This window comes from Chamaea fasciata, unplaced genomic scaffold (assembly GCF_029207755.1).
Source record: "Chamaea fasciata isolate MVZ Bird 193981 ecotype frontalis unplaced genomic scaffold, bChaFas1.0.hap1 SCAF_6, whole genome shotgun sequence".
NCBI classification, from domain to species: Eukaryota; Metazoa; Chordata; class Aves; order Passeriformes; family Sylviidae; genus Chamaea; species Chamaea fasciata.
In genome coordinates, this window is record NW_027094091.1 from 42771430 (window position 1) to 42787261 (window position 15832).

The following is a 15832-nucleotide window of genomic DNA, read 5'->3' on the forward strand; positions in this document are numbered from 1 at the left end:
AAGGCCTAATATTAACAGAAACAGCAGAGTTGTGGCTACAGTTTTGAGGAGCCACGTTATTTATTGAATTTCAAGACATAAGGGCAGAATATTTGTGGTTCCACAGAAACGCATTAATAAACCTTTGGCTTTAAATCTCCTTCACCTCCTTCCTTACCTTGGTGCAAATTAACACTTCAAGACTACCTACATTTACAAATTTTGTAACGGAAAACTGTCGCCTGCCGGAAAGTAATTAATTACAAAATATACAACAAAACAATTAATAATTAATTTTTTGTGTGAAAGAAATGAGAAGCAAATTCATCTTAGAGACAGGATTAGGACAAAGATGCAAGAAGGTATTTTGTGCTTGCATACACTGAGCACAGTTTTTTGGTTTTGCTAATAAATCAATATTAACATTAAGCTGAGAAAATTCTAAGCCACAAGTAATAAAAAACTATTTAACATGCAGGAGAAAAAAGTAATTTTTTAGTAGTCTGCCCAATTAGACTTTGGTATTTCCTAAAGCAAAAACCAAAACGAACTTCAATACTCTTGCTTCCACTGGAGTTTAGCTTACCTTTGCTCTTGTGGATGCTCTTCCACATCCTCCTCCGAATCAGCCTGACAAACAGAGAAAAAATACTGTGTAAGAATCTCAGAACTGCAACATGCTACACTGGACATACGTACCACTTTTAACTCCATCACAGACGGATTCTCATGTGACTTGTTTGCAAAACAAGTTCAGAAATCTAAAATTTCTACAACTCCTTCATTAATCAAGTAAGGTGGTTGATGGACATCCCATCTGAGGTTTCAGCTCATCTTGCAAAAGATAAATTGTGACTTAACTTGGCTACTGGGCTGTTTCTTCCTAAATGCTGACTCAACAGACTCATTTTCCATTTATGCAAATGCATCTATACAAAATCCACTCACACTAAGAACTTCAATCTAAGGCCATCAATTGCCCTCAAACTACAGGAAGACTATTTCCTCCACTTTCAAACTATCTGCCCCCATCAGTAAACTTCAATAGCCAGTACCTGAGGAAATAGGATGCAGAATGCCTTGAAATGCAGATCACCTGTCAATGCCAAAAGCAAAGTACCACATTCCAACTGGCAAGTTGAGGTCCCAAGCCCAGATCTTTTCACTGATTAGGAGCACATACAGAAAGCAGAGAGAGCAGAAGCTCTGAACACATCATCTGAGCTCAGTTGCTGGACTCAGGTAATTTTCAAGACATGCAGCTGAACTGTGTCAGCTTGCAGTTCACCACAAACCACTTTGAGCTGTCTACAGAAATGAACTCATGTGTTGGTTCAATGAGCTCCCTGCAGGAAATCCATTTAAAACAAGGAGGTAGCTACCCTGAACTGGCCAGGATCTCCAGGAAAGCTTTAGGTACAACTCAAAATGAAGTGTGTTACAGCCACTCAACCCCTGCTGATGAAACCAGGGACAACTTTAGGGAGATTAACATTTTTCAGGAGTAGGTCACAGTCACCCTGCCAGGAACAGCTGTTGACTTTTCCCAGCTTCTGCAGGTGATGGTTTGTGAAGGCACAAACCACAGACCTTAGCAATGAGAAGGTAGGGGGAAAAAAATCTTTTAAAATTAAAAGACTGTACTTTCCACCACCCCTCCTACGTGTTTCCCACGTAAGCATATCACAGAACAGGCCTCAAGCCACCAGCTTTGACTTTACCTCCTATTTTCACTACATACTGGAAAAAAACATTCACCTATAAACACTAAACATCTTTCTACAGGTTTCAGATCCTTATGCAGCTCAGGCAGCCCTACCTGTCTACTGAATGGGACAGGCAGTAGGATTTCTGAAGACCTGAGCTTCATGAAGTGAGGAAAAATGACAACCACACTACAGCAGCAAATACGGTTAATGTTAACATTAATACTAATAATTAACATTATTGCGTGTAAAATAATGACCTTACACCTAATATTAATACAGATCTTGACAAAAGCTACCAGATGCATCTGAACTTCCATCTTTTGCCACAAGCAGCTCATACAGGAGAAGCAGTACAGCCTCCACCATAACATAACCAAATCTGGAACGAGACTGACAGGGAAGTACAAGTTAATTTGAGGACTTAGCAATCTTTCCGTATGCCTGCCCAGAGGTTGGAGACATCAAGCTAATTGTCCAGGATCTGCAGTACACCACAAAGTTCTTCAGCACAGATGTACCTAGAGATCCCAGCACCTGACCCCTATGAAGATCCAGCCATCTCCTCTAGGGACCTTGCTAAGCCTTGCTATTAGACTCCACCAGGATAGCATGATACAAATCCATCATGTTTTCCAGCTTCGCCAAGCTCCTTTTGTACTTCTAGGACCCCAGTACAATACCAAGCAGAACCAGGGGATTCCTTATCCACCTTCTCCAGAAACAGCCCCTCTGCCACAGCCAGATAGGAAGCTATCCTCATTTTAAATGGCTTAGTTCCTCCTTTAAATGGCTTAGCATTTGCCAGGCATTAGAAACCTGAGTCTGTGTCTTTACACTGTGCTCACCCTTAACAAGTAGCCACCTTACCATTTCTCCTCTTGACTTTTCACCAAGCAACTATGAAGCAAATTTCCCAATCTACAGTGCAGTCACAGCACATCTCAACTGTGCAAGGAAAAAAAAAAAAAATTTAAAAATCACTCAACTCAGATCCCCATGTCCAGCTTTCTCCTACCTTCATTCCTCTGTGTGCTCTAGGCTACATGTGCAGGTAGGCTTAAACTGAGGATTTACCAAAATAAATAAATAAATACAAAAATAAAATAAAATAAAATAAAATAGCCTTCTCAAACTACAGGACTACAGGGGGAAAGAAGGGTACACCTCCTGCAAGTTAAAATGCAGTTCCCAGCAGTCTACCTATGAAAAGAAAAAAATTCCCTTCCTCCAAACCTTATCCTAAATATGGGGCAGGTGCTTATCTTGTATTGGAAAGCCCTTGAAAGCGCCCCTCTTATGTCACACAATTCTCAAGAGCCTGAGCTGACAGCTTCTGCATAATCTGCATGGCCAACCAGCCCCAAGTCCTATCAGCACTATCCAGAAGCACAGCTGGGAGTCTGGAGAAGCCTTTTAACTGCCCAAAGAGGAACACAATTCCCACCCCAAGTCTGTCTCAGACTTTCACACAAATTTTGTATCTTCAGACAAACCCTGCTTTGAAGTAGGTGACTCTGTACATTTAATTTGTGCACAGCTGATGGGATCGTTAATGACACGCTGCAGTGATGCGTATCTCTGATGAATATATGGAAGATCAAGGTCCTCATCAGCTTTTGAAACCAGTAGAACAATTAACCTTATTAGCCCCTGAGCTGCACTGAAGAAGAGAAACTGAAGACAAGCTGCTACTACTTGGGAAAAGAAAAAAAAAAAATCTTTTGGACCTGAGCAGAGCCTTGTAGGTGCAAACTCAGGCAGGAGTTCTGTATTTGTCCAGTGCCTACAACAACCACGATACAGTAAACGCTAAGGTATCTTTCTCTAAAATTCAAGCACCTGAAACACTGTCACAGTAAAGTGAAACAAGAAGTTATTGTAATCTCCTTAGTATCTGCAAGCAAACTGAAACGTTCACAAGGTGTTCCTCTAAGGAAACACCTCACTCATCTCCAACATGTGACACACAGGAGCAGTAGAAAACCCATCACATCAGTCAAACACTGCATTGACACCAAAATAAAGTTTGATATATACTGACTTTGATGACTTAATGTCATTTTCAGTTATGATAACAAGAACTACAACTGAACCTTCATTATGTCACTTCAAGGTAGTCGTCCCTCCAAGCTGAATGGGCTGAAGGGAAAGCTCTCTGCAGGTACCCAACCCGCCTGCCCCTGCCTTCAGATGCTCCTAGTAACAACCTACATGATTTCTGACAGACAGAAACACGCAACTATGACTCTCTGATACCTCTTTTAAGTGGTGTAGTCCATGAACAACAATTGACATTTGTGCTTCTTTCACACACTTGGGGAAACAGCTGGCCTGATACCCTTACTGTGCTTTTGCTTGTCCTCTTTCCTCTCCTCTTCAGCAAACATATAACTGCCTTTCAACTTTGCACTGAAGTGCTACAACCTGGCTGTCAATATTTGGAGTTTTTTCAGACTTTAAAAGTGAATGGTTTGGGTGTCAAGTCTTACATAATGGAGCAAATGGAGCTTTTCTCCCAAGCATTTTACTTAAGTAGGTATTAACAAGTTGCAAACAAACACGCAAATCCACAAAATTGTAAGGGGTCTATAAGAACCACAACTGCTCTAATCAAGTCTCTCACACTCAAGATTTTCCGCGTCAAAATCCCACTGGTTTTAAAAGAAAAATCCAGCTGCCCATCCCAGGGACATTTGTTATAAAAGGAAGGTTAAGGGCAAGGAGAAGGAAAGCAAGGTCACAGATGCTCCGTGGTTACCCCACACTTCACACCACCTTCAACAAGGAAGAAGAAACAGGCACAAGGGAATACAGCCACCACATCCGACTGGGAAAACCAGCTGGTCTCAGAGCTAAAAACAGAATCCAGGAAGAAACATTGAAATGCTGGAGGAAGCAGCAGACCAGTGGAAGACAGTCAGCAGGCTAGATACAGCCAGCTCCTCCTCAGCCCCGGCACAGGAGCCCACGCACACCCTCACCAACTACAGTGCTCCGGGCACCCTTCGGGCTCAGCTGCAGAGCAAGAGCAGCAGGAGAGCCATCCCCAAACAGTTCTACAGGCTTCAGAGCAAGCTGGAATCAAAAGCCCACAAGCACTAGGGGAGGGGAAAAAAGGAAAAGCACAAATATATAAGAGGGAAGCTGGGAGGGGGCACAAACAATGAAAGGGAAGCAAGAGGAAACAGAAGGTAGAACAAGCAAGCGGGGTGGAGGCGCAGGGCCCTGGGCGGCTGCGCTCCAGCATGCAAATTCATGCAGTTCACGTAGACAAAGCGATGCTGTGAAAGGCCTAGAAAGCAACTACAAATATTAAAACGCTTTGTTTTCCCTCCCTCACCCCTTAACGCAATGTCTTTATTCACTACATGCTCCTGGAACAAAAGCATGTGCAGGCAACCAGATGGCTGAATGGGTTACCAATCCATCCAACTTTCATCCTTAGATTCTGCAGGCAGCAAGGAATGCTCAAAACTGCTCTGTCACAGGCAGGCAGTTGATGATGCATGGAAAATAAGATAATAGTGTAAAGCCATGACAGAAAGAGAAAAACATCCATCAGACAGCATTGGTAACCCGCCAGAACCAGGCTAAAAGGGCTGGCAGACAGGGCAACCTAATCCATTTTCCTGCTGAGAGCAGTGGGAGGGAGGCGCTTTGGTAGAGGAATATGCACAGTTCCTTCCCTGGATTTTTCACTTCTGCAGGTCAAATCCTCATTGGTGCCACACTCCCTCAAAAAAGATGCAGGAAAAACAAAATCAAGAGGCCAGAACAATCCTATTCCGAAAGTCTTCATCAAGACCCATCTTCAAACACAGGAATGAAGCAACTCTTGGATATTCCCTACTGAACATATATTATCCACTCAAAAGCCAGGAAGTTCTTCCTGTTACTACACCCTCACCATCACATCACCACTCCTGTGATACATGAACACTGGGCAACAATCCTCATCAAGAGTTTAACCAAGTAAGTCTGTTCTTGCAAGAAAGAGAACATGGAAAACCTCCTTGTAGCAGCAGTAGGTCCGACCATTTTTTTTAAGTGAAACGTGATCAACAAGCAATAAACCTCTTGCAAGTTTAAGCATCTCTCTAACAAAGGGCAGTCAGATGTTAACAGATGTAGCAATTTTCCAGATCTCAGGAACTGATGCTGGCATCTCCACTAATGCCCCTCACCAACCCAGCAGTCACCCAGGAGGGCAGAGATGTTGATGAGCCTTCAAGACCTCACAAACACCACAGAGGATTGTGGCTGGATGGGCAACCCTTGACTCTTCAGGCAACCAGGGAAGAGCCATGACCAGCCACTGCACGACAGTGCCACCAGCTCCATAAAAGAGTTGTTGAAATGGTCCCTCACCATATCCGCAAGATAAAAAAGAGAAGCCTCTTTTTCTCCTCACCACAACAAATGGAAAAGGTGGTTTCAAACGTGGCCAAAGGGCCCAAGCCCTACAGGGGCTGGATAAAGCCTAAGTTCACATAGAAACAAAACAGCAAGTATCAGGATCAGGCCTGTAACCAAGTTTTGGTCTTAAAACCCATTTGAGGAACCCATGTCCTTCTGTTCAGCTTGAGGAGTCACTGATGCATCAGATGCTGCTGCAGTCCTCAAGCTCAGAGGGGAAAACCATGCAAACCAGTTCATGCACCACTAGGACTCAGAGATCAGCACATCTGACTTAACCTCTTAAATCAGCAAGCCTATTATGATTTACTTCTCACTGCCACAACTGAAGCCAGAAGAATTTTTTCTTTCCTACATACCTCATGTAGCCCCTAATCATGAAATGATGAACAGCAGCCTCAGCTTTGTCTTCGCTACTGCAAAAACTGAGCAAGACCATATGCTCAACTATGCCAAATTCATGGGTCATTCATGCCTGTTTTTTCTTTAGCCAAGCTAAAGCATGTTTTTATGAGGATGCTCAAGAACAAAGTGTTTTCCAAGAGGACCTAATCTCCTCAGGAAGTAAATATCACGTTACCATCACTCAATTGCAGCTTCACTATGAGCAGCAGCTCTAAACAACTACATTACACAGTTCTACATCTAATGCATCTTAATATCTTCAATGTAAAGAACGCAGATGCAAAAGGCTGAGCTCCTCAAGCATCTCTGCACAGGGACTCTACACCTCCCCTTAGCTACTACCCTATCAGTAACTGGCAAATTCTCAATAGCACAACAAATGTATCTCATAAAATTATTAGGACATACAATAGGTAGTACTTTCATAACACCATAATAACAAAATGCTGGGTCCTGGCAAGCAGCATCAATTGTTACCTAGCTAAGAAACAGCACTTCTGCTATTTTTCCTTACATTAGTGGGTGTCAATGGCTGAGCACTAAACAGAGAATGATATATGGGCTTAAGACAAATAAATTACCCGGTTTTGCCCCTCATATAAGATGATGTCCCTAAGGACTGCTTCTTCCCGTTTATGAGCCTGGTGCCTTGAAGTCTAGAAGGCCGAGCTCAACATATGGCAGAGTCCGTCAGTGCGAGTTAAATGATTGCCTCAAATGCCATAAACTCCAGACCCCACTTCCAGCGCCCCTCCTCGCTCACCAGCCCCGCCGGGCATTGTACCATACTGGCTCCTCTCGCTAACACAGAATTTATCAAATCTTGTTACTGCCCAACGAAAGCGGCTAAACAAGACAAAAAAAAATGCGCTAGAACTAGAGGAACGGCACCATAAATGATGTGTCATTTGGGGGGGGGGGGGAAATGGCTTCACCTGAGCAGGCCTGAGATATAAATATATGCATATTCACAACAGGCACGTCTAGTACGTTCTGACCACAAATGCACTCGTTAAAAAACAAATAAATAAAAAAATAGGGTGGGGGGGAAAAATCCCCAAACAGAAAATAAATGAAGCCGAACAACCACGCCGCTGGCGCAGGCTGGGGGGGCCGCGGGGATGGGGCTGCGCCGTGACAGCAGCGGGCGAGGCCGCCCCCGCCCCGCCGGCCCCGCGCCCGCCCCCGGGCCCCAACACACCCGCACACCCCGCGATGGCCCCGGCCCCTCCGCCGCCCCCACCCCCCGCGCCCCCTCACCTGGGCGGGCAGCAGGAGCTCCCCCTCCTCGGCTTGCCACAGCTCCACCACGCCGGGGATGGGCTCGATGGCTGCGGGAGCAGAGAGAGAGAAAGAGCGGATGGGCAGGGGGCGGGCGGCCGGAGCCCGCAGGCGGCGGCCCGGGGCCCCCCGCGCCGGGCGGGCCGGCAGAAACGCGTGGCCCGGCGGGTACCGCGGGACCGGGAGGAAGGGAACTGGGGTCGGGAGAGAGGTGAGGCGCGTCCCGGCTCCCTTTGTGTCCCTGGGCTGCCACCGCGGCAGCCGCCCCAGGGACGGCGGCGGGGGCGGCGGCTCCGCTCCCCAGCCCGGAGCGGGCAGCGCCGGCACCCCCGCTCCGCCTCGCCCCGCCGGTGCCCTCACCTTGTCCCTGCGCCTCCCCGGGGCGAAAGCAGGGCAGGAGAACGTGGAAGACGCCGAGCAGGAGGTTCATGGCCGCGGCCGCGCGGCAGTAGCCGCCGTGCTGCGGGAAGCGCAGCCCCGCCATGCCGAGCCGCGCCGCGCCGAGCTGCGGCTGGGGCGGGGCGGGCGGCGGCGGAGGCGGCTCCGCGGGCACCGGGCACCGCCCCCGCCCGCAGCGCGGCTGCGCCCGCCCCGCCCCGCCGGGCCGCGCACATGGCGCGGCGGCCGCGCTGCTGCCCTGCCGCGCCCGGAGGCGCCCGAGCCAAGTCCCCCGCAAAGCAAGAGGGAGGCGTGGGAGGCGTTGTGGAAGAGCCGAATCGGTTTTGTTACCTCCGCTGTGCTGTCGGACCGCGAGCTGCCTGTGAAAAACGAGGATACATTTATAACACTGCCCTACACCCCGCTCGCCCTTACGCCCCTGCGGGATATCACCGCGCCGGGGCCCGAGGCTCCCCGATGATTTTTAGACACAAAAAGGCATAAAAGTGCGAAGGGAGGAAACCAGGATGCCGGGCGAAGAGGGAGGGGGGAGCTCAGCGAGGAAGGGGGGGAGGCACGTGGTAGGGGGAAAACAGTCAGTCCCCCCGATCTGTTGGTCCTATTGCAGATCACACAGAATCGTTAGGGCCGGAAGAGATCTGTGGACATCATCGACTCCAAGCCCCTGCCAAGGCAGGATCGTCTGGAACAGGTGACACAGAAACTCCTCCAGATGGATTTTGAAGGTCTCTGGAGAGGGGGACCCCCCGATATCCCTGGGCAGCCTCTTCCAGTGCCACCAATCTGATTCATTTGCCTCAGTATTCCTTGACTGCTTGGCAGCACTGTATGTTGAGGGTCACTGCTGCTGTTCAGATCCTTTTTGGTCTTAAGCAACTCTTCAGGTGCCTGTTGGATCTCTCAGGGAATTACACGATGTTCGTAAAACAGAAGTGTAGGACAGAGCCCAGAGACAGTTGTGAGGATCACACAGTTTTAACATGCATCTCACATACCCTTCTACTTGCATTTAAAAGTCCTTCTGGAAAAAGAAAAAAAAAAAAAAAAGCCCCCTCAAATTCTCAAATGCTTAAATTACAGGGAAAAAACAGTTGTTAAACTAGTTCTGCAAACCTTGAGTAGAAAAATAAAGCAAATACTCTGCTAACAAGGTTTTCAGAGACACCAAATTGCATCTGGTTCTCCCTTACCAATCGCACACAGTAACTCACACTAGCATTGGCAGCATGGAACTTGGGCAGCAAAGGCTCATAAACAAAGCCAAAGAAATGACAAAAACCATTTTTAGCCCTGAACTGACGCAACACATGAGGACATTTGGGACCTTGGTCCCCAGCGGCAGTGGGTCACCTGCACAATGTCCTTTCTGCTCAGCGTTTGGAAAAGCTTTTCCCACCCGGAGGCCATTCAGGTTTGACTGGAGGTGCAGGTGGGTCTCCACAAAAGAAGTGCTGACTCCCTTCCTAAAGGAGAAGACCTTGGTAATCGATGTTGCACAACCGCCAAAGCATAGCTGGCAATGCAGCCTTGTCTTCTGCCCACATCTCCTCTTTCTGTCTTCTCTTCCCTCTTTTTCCTGCTCCCTAATGGTTAGACAGGTCTTTTGTTTTCTACCCGATCCCCCTGTGTCTTTAATGTCATTGCTTGGGCTTTCCCACACATGGGCAAAGGAACACTGTGGCACCCCTCCACCTGTGCCCCAGAGCACCCCGGGGCTTGCAGAGAAACACAGCATTTCAAAATAGGAATGGTTGGATGTTTCTCTGTCAGCAAACACATGTCTGTGCTTGGACAGGTGCTTGAATACCTGCTTTAGAGAAAAAGAGAGTTACAATGGTGTAAACTTTATATGACAACCCCACCCCGGGGCTGCATGGCACCATGAACGTGCTGTGCATTCAGTAGGGAACAGTTCCCATTACTTCTGTAACTGGTTCCAGTTGGAGTACCAGTTAGAACTGTTGACTAATATTACTTTAACTTACTAGCTTTTTCTTGACAAGTTTTTAAAATGTTGTGCCATTATGAGCTGATTATTTTTTGCCTGTCTAGAAGTCAACTCCATTTTCAGTGCCTGCAGGAAGGGGTCTGGCTGGACATAGGTAGGGGTTTAGAGGGAAACTCCTAGACAGTCTTGGTTTAGCTAAGCAGGTTTAAAAATGTTAGGTGAGAGAGTTGGCCTGAGCTGTAGTCCAGGCTGGGACCAGACTCACCCTGGAAATGCTTCCCCCTTCCTGTGTGTAAAGGGGCATGTTTTCAGCTTTGGAAAGGGCTGGGGCGCAGGGGAAGTGAGGCTTTCTACAGTGGTAGTAGAGCCATTTCTACCAAACAGCACAGCTGAACACTTTGCTTTCTGAGAACTGGGAGAAAATCAGGGTCGTGATGCAGATGTTGCAATTACACGGGGAGATAGATACATGTTGTGTAATAGACATCAGATGGGAGTAGGCAGCCTAATCACATTGCTGCTCTTGTGCCTCTGCACATCTCTTTACCAGCAAAATATGCATGGGACTGTTCCTCGTGTGAGGTGAGATGGGATGAGATATGTACCTGATGCCATGTACATGGAGATGCTCCTCAGGCAGCCCTGGGAATGTCACCAACCACTGAGAGTACAGGCGAGGACAGGACAGGTGGGCATAGCAGGAGGGAAGCTTTTCCTGCCATATAAGGCTCCAAGTGACTTCCATAATCATGAGAAGGGATATTTGGGCTCTAGGCTGAAACACCTGCATCTCTCAGCCTCAGTTGCTCACAGAGATACTCAAGAGCCCCGTGCCTCACAGCACCCATTGTCCATTCTTCTCTCGGCCAGCTTGGCGGGTGCCAGTCCCAACCTGCCCCCAGGGAGGGTTTGCCTCGCTCTGCTCGCCGGGGCTGCACTGCTCCTCCTCGCCCACGGTGCTGCCTGCAGTGAGCCAGCATGTGACATACAACCCTGCTCCATAGGCAGCTTGGGCATCCCTGACACCACATCCCTCACCGTCTGGTTGTGTGCACATCAGCACTGCCACCAGCAGCTTTCCAACTGCATCCAACCTACATTTAACATCTTATTGCTGCCACAGCTCCATTTTATTTAGAGCAACCTCACTCCTCTAGTCTGACTGCAGACCCATGGGTGAGAAGGAGCTCGGTGTGAAAGAGGAAACAAAGGCTGCTGGCAAGTCCCTGACAGCCCTCTTTGATGGGCTACCATGGTACTTTTCTATTCCTCAGAATTTACTGACTAATCTGGAGTGAATGGATTCACCCCACTCACCTGGCAAAGCAAACAACTGCTAAAATATTTGGATGAGGAACTTGTTGGATGATGCACTGGGAGGGCATGGTCCAGCTTGTGAACGTGGTGTGGTGGTAGCATCCCCTGCTATCTGCAAATGTGACAGTGCTCTTCAGAGCTCACAGACCTATGGATGATGCTGTTTTCCAGCTAGAGGAGATTCTTTTGAGGCTGTAGACATACTTAGTATTCATGCAAAACAAATCCCTGCGCTGTCACACTTTAAAATCTTTGACTTGTTTTTTCAGGAATAGGATGTGCTACTGGAATATTTATTTTTACTGCTTGCCTTGCCCTTGAACTACAAGGAAAAGGAGCAGAGTTTTACCTACAGTAGTCTGGAAGTACTGCTGTAAACTTCTGCAAATCATAAAGCACACAGAAATTAATCCAGCCCTAAATGCCATTACAAATCCTCATTACTTGCAGCATGGGAATACCTACTTGCCTTTCAAAAAAAGATGCAAGACTTTACAGCAACACTAGGCAAAATTAATTTCTGGGGGAACTGAGCCCAGCAAAAGTTTTTATAGTATGCAATCATATCATTTGCAGCCATGTATTGCACCATATGCAGTCAATACTCAACATAAATTGAGCATATTTAGGTATTTCCTCTATGTGCAGTTTGAGAGGCAGTATGCACTGAAGGTGACATATTTTTCTTTTAAAAGCCCCAGGAAAGTGGTCAGCTCAATCTAGAGTGTTACCTTCACCTTACCATCTCCAGCGAGGAAATTGGCAGTGACAAGCCCCACTGGCATGAGCTGAGCTAAGCCCATCCTGGGGTCTGTGTCAGGCTCCAATGGAGCTCAGGGCCTCTCCTCACCCTCCCCAGTGGCCTCACTCCCTTGCCAAGTTCCTCTTTATCTGCCCCATGGCTATGCATCCCCACACCCGCTCCACACACCCGGGGCCAGCCCTATCAGCAAGTGCAGCACTGGGCAGTCCCCTCTGATAAGGCTACAAATCCCAAAGAGAGATTGAGAGGTGATAACGCCTTGCCTTGGTCATCTCCTCACCCAGCTAGCTCATTTCTCCCCAAAGGGGCAGCCTTTCCTCAAACACCCACTGCTGGGCGACCAGACGGTTCACCAAGGACTAAGTCGCATACAAGGAAAGCCAAGTCCTTCAAACCTGTGCTGTAGGACTGTGTGCTCCCCAAAGACCAGCTCATGGATGAATGCACAGGGAGGGGGAGAAAAAAAATTAGCGAGAGAGGATCTGGCAGGGTACAGCCATAAATGTCTGCTCGGTTGCCTGCGTGACAGCCGAAGATAAGCAGCCCTCCCTTTTCTCCCTGGCATTCGCCCCGCTGCTTTGCTTAGCCAGCTAGCGTTCTGGGAGCAGGCACTCTCCCTCCATCTCAATGTTTGGGTAACTCCCACCAGAGCGGGGCTGCGATCTCCGCCGCGGCCCCTCTGCATCATTAGAGCAATAAAACAGTACGGGAACAGGAGTTCCTCTCCTCCTTCTGGTGACAATTACTGTCATGCGCTCCACCACTGTGCGCTCCCCCCCGTTCCTAGCAGAGATTCTTAGCGAAGATGGTGAGTGCGGCTCGAGCTGGGCTGAGCCTCATTCTTTTAAAGACTAATTCAGCCTGATAAGAGTGTCTGGGACAAAGCCTGCCCTGACAGCGTAATTAAAGAAGTACAAATTGTTTCTAAAACCACACGCTGGCAGAATTTTTACAATTAATGACCAGTTGTCGCTGCCGAGGCTTGTCAGGGAGGAATCGCTCTCGTCTTACGCGCCTGATCTGGGTCAGCAGCCCATCCATCGCCTCTTTGAGGACGGGAAAGCGAACAGGCAGCGGCACTGCCCCAATAAGCTGTTAATGACACCGCACTCATTACTGCGGATAACAAACATCTTGTTTCTAAGCAGAATTTTTGCCAGCTCGCTTTGACTTTCTAGGCTGTGATTCAACACAGAGAGAAAAATAGGGTGCTTACCTGGCCTACTTTTTTCTTCATTTCCCCCTTTTCTCGTGCATTTTTGATTGAAATAATCTGCACGGTAAAACAAGCATCTGTATGATCACACAGAAGGCTTGATGAACATAGGACAATATTAAGTTATTTTAATGGTGCAGCTTCTGAAATATTGACAAGAAAAGTAGTATAGTTAAGTGATCTATTAGAAAAAAGCTGCTTGCTCTGGAATCTCAAGTATACACACACACACACACACACACACACATATATATATATCCCAAACTCCTCTGTGTGCTGAAGAAGAAAGAATAGTAAATATTTTTATTTTAAAAAGCAGTGCTGCCATTGTGGTATCAATCAAATGCTAGGTAATTAAAAAAATATGCTGACGTGCTCTGTCCTTTCCTTGCCCCGCTCTGCCTACATTTTTTAGCACTTACACTGCATCCACTTGAAAGCGTGGTGGATCCTTGCACACAGCAGGATTTTGCAGTCTCCTGCGGGACCCACCATGTTACAATAGCGTTCAAAGCTTTATAAGCTTCATTTAGTTTCAGCAAGCCTGTTGGAGCATTGTCTGTGCTTAAAGAGGCATTTAAAACTAAAGCGAAGCTTTGAAAGCTTCAGAGACAATGACGCTGGACTCCCTAAACCCATGAGTTCACTGCACGGTTTGAAGAGATGGCATCATGTAGAAAACATGACACGCTGCTCTGAGAGCCTAGAGTACCTAGGCACAAAAGAGGAGGGGGAACAGAAAATCTGGGGGGCACATTGAGTTTCTACCACTAAAGGTCACGCCAGGACCAAAGGGAAGAAAAGCATTCTAAATTTTTTCCTGCCTTTGAGATTTGTACCTGTGCAGATCTATTCTCTCGTTCTGGAATGATCTCTAAGGCATTGCTATGTGTGTTTCTAAACTGTTACGAATAAAAGAAAACAACAGCCAGAGCACACACAATAAAAACAAGGCAGGATGCACCAGCCATGCTTCCACAAGATGTCCAGCTTTTGATCTAAGTGGTTTGCACATCCTTGGGCTATGCAAAAGACAGCATTAATGCAGAACTACACTACCTACAAGCTAAGGGAAAGAGTAGAAAAACAGACATCAGTAAAACTGGTTTCCCAAACAGGCACTCGTTTTTCAATGTACAACCTTGCTTGTCACCATTTCTAGGCAAGGGCATGCAATTTGTATAACCACAGTGAGAAACTGCATTGGTAACATCTCAAGGTGAGAGGCAAAGATCCTCCTGAATCCCAATAATAAGCATCCACCTTACCCATTGCCACCTCGCTCAGGTGGTAAAAGTTGCAGGTATTCTTGGGCTGCAGTGGCATGAAGTCCTCGTTCCTGCCTTGTCAGCCTTCCCTGGCAAAACCCCCAGTGCTCTTGATCACCAGGGAAACTGAGGAGAGGGAGAGCCCCACAAAAATAGCAATGATCCATGTAAAAGGAGCACCTTGTGGATCAGGTCAGGTACAGGATGGCCATAAGTAGATTGAAAGGACACTCTGCAGCAAACAGGTGTAATAAATACCAGCTTTGTAAAAAAGCTGTGGTGCCTCAGCAGGTTTAGAAATAAAACAGTAAAATAGGATTTCACAGCATGACAAATGCTGTTCAGTAATAGCTGGGCACACCTCAGCAGCACTCAGAGAGCCATGTTGTGTCTCACAGGCTGCCTCTCATTCCTAAGACCACAGTATCTCATTGGGGCACAGCACAGGCAAGGTTAGATGGGCTGGAAAAGGATATGGCATGAGCCACAGCAGAGTTACCACGTGCTTAATTTTGAGTTTCAATAGCTGTAGAAGGTTTTAATGGGGGTAAAATGTAGTCTCATTTAACCTCAGTCTTCAGCCCAGTTGGAGCCACCTTTCACTGCAATTGAAAATAATGAACATAAACTAGTTGAGCATGGGAAATCTGAGCTCAAAGGGTCGAAGCCTGAACAAAGTGTAAGGCAACCACAATCAGTTTAGTACCACAGTATGTCAGAAAAGAAGCATAGCTGTCAAGAATGCAGCATTTCCACATGTGTGCAAATGCTCTTGAGGGAGGAAGATCCACTGATGACATTGAAAAAACATAGCACAAAAGTAAAACATACACCCAAAAACATACCTTTCAAAATACACACAAATTGGAAACAGTACTGTTAGAAGCTTACTAAAACACAGTAAAATATTGCTGTAGCTCTTTTTTTTTTAAGTTCTGAAGTGTTACTATAACAAAAATAAACATGCTGATGAAATATAAGAGAACAGCAATGCCAAACTCATGGAGAAGTGAATGGCAAATTTGCCAGAGCTGCGCAGCCCAGGATCCAATGTTAATGGGTCACAGATGTTCTCCTTTTACAAAAAGAAGTTGAATGTATTTATTTCTTTCATGGTACCGGCCAGAGGGC

General features: G+C 47.0%; 1 protein-coding gene across 6 annotated transcripts in view; it reads right to left on the minus strand.

Moving 5' to 3' along the window:
- Positions 1 to 8289, minus strand: part of TMEM131L (transmembrane 131 like) — a 79998-nt gene extending 71709 nt beyond the window's left edge. For 4 of the 6 annotated variants that reach the window (XM_066186108.1, XM_066186101.1, XM_066186102.1 and 1 more), the window contains exons 1-3: positions 8151 to 8274; positions 7770 to 7840; positions 566 to 609 (exon numbers count right to left, since the gene is read on the minus strand). In XM_066186108.1, coding sequence (XP_066042205.1) covers positions 566 to 609; positions 7770 to 7840; positions 8151 to 8274 — 239 coding nt within the window. Of the gene's footprint in view, positions 1 to 565; positions 610 to 2555; positions 2667 to 7769; positions 7841 to 8150 lie in introns of those variants that run through there. The other 2 variants (XM_066186105.1, XM_066186104.1) reach the window with 2 other exon arrangements.
- Positions 8290 to 15832: the final 7543 nt, after the last annotated feature.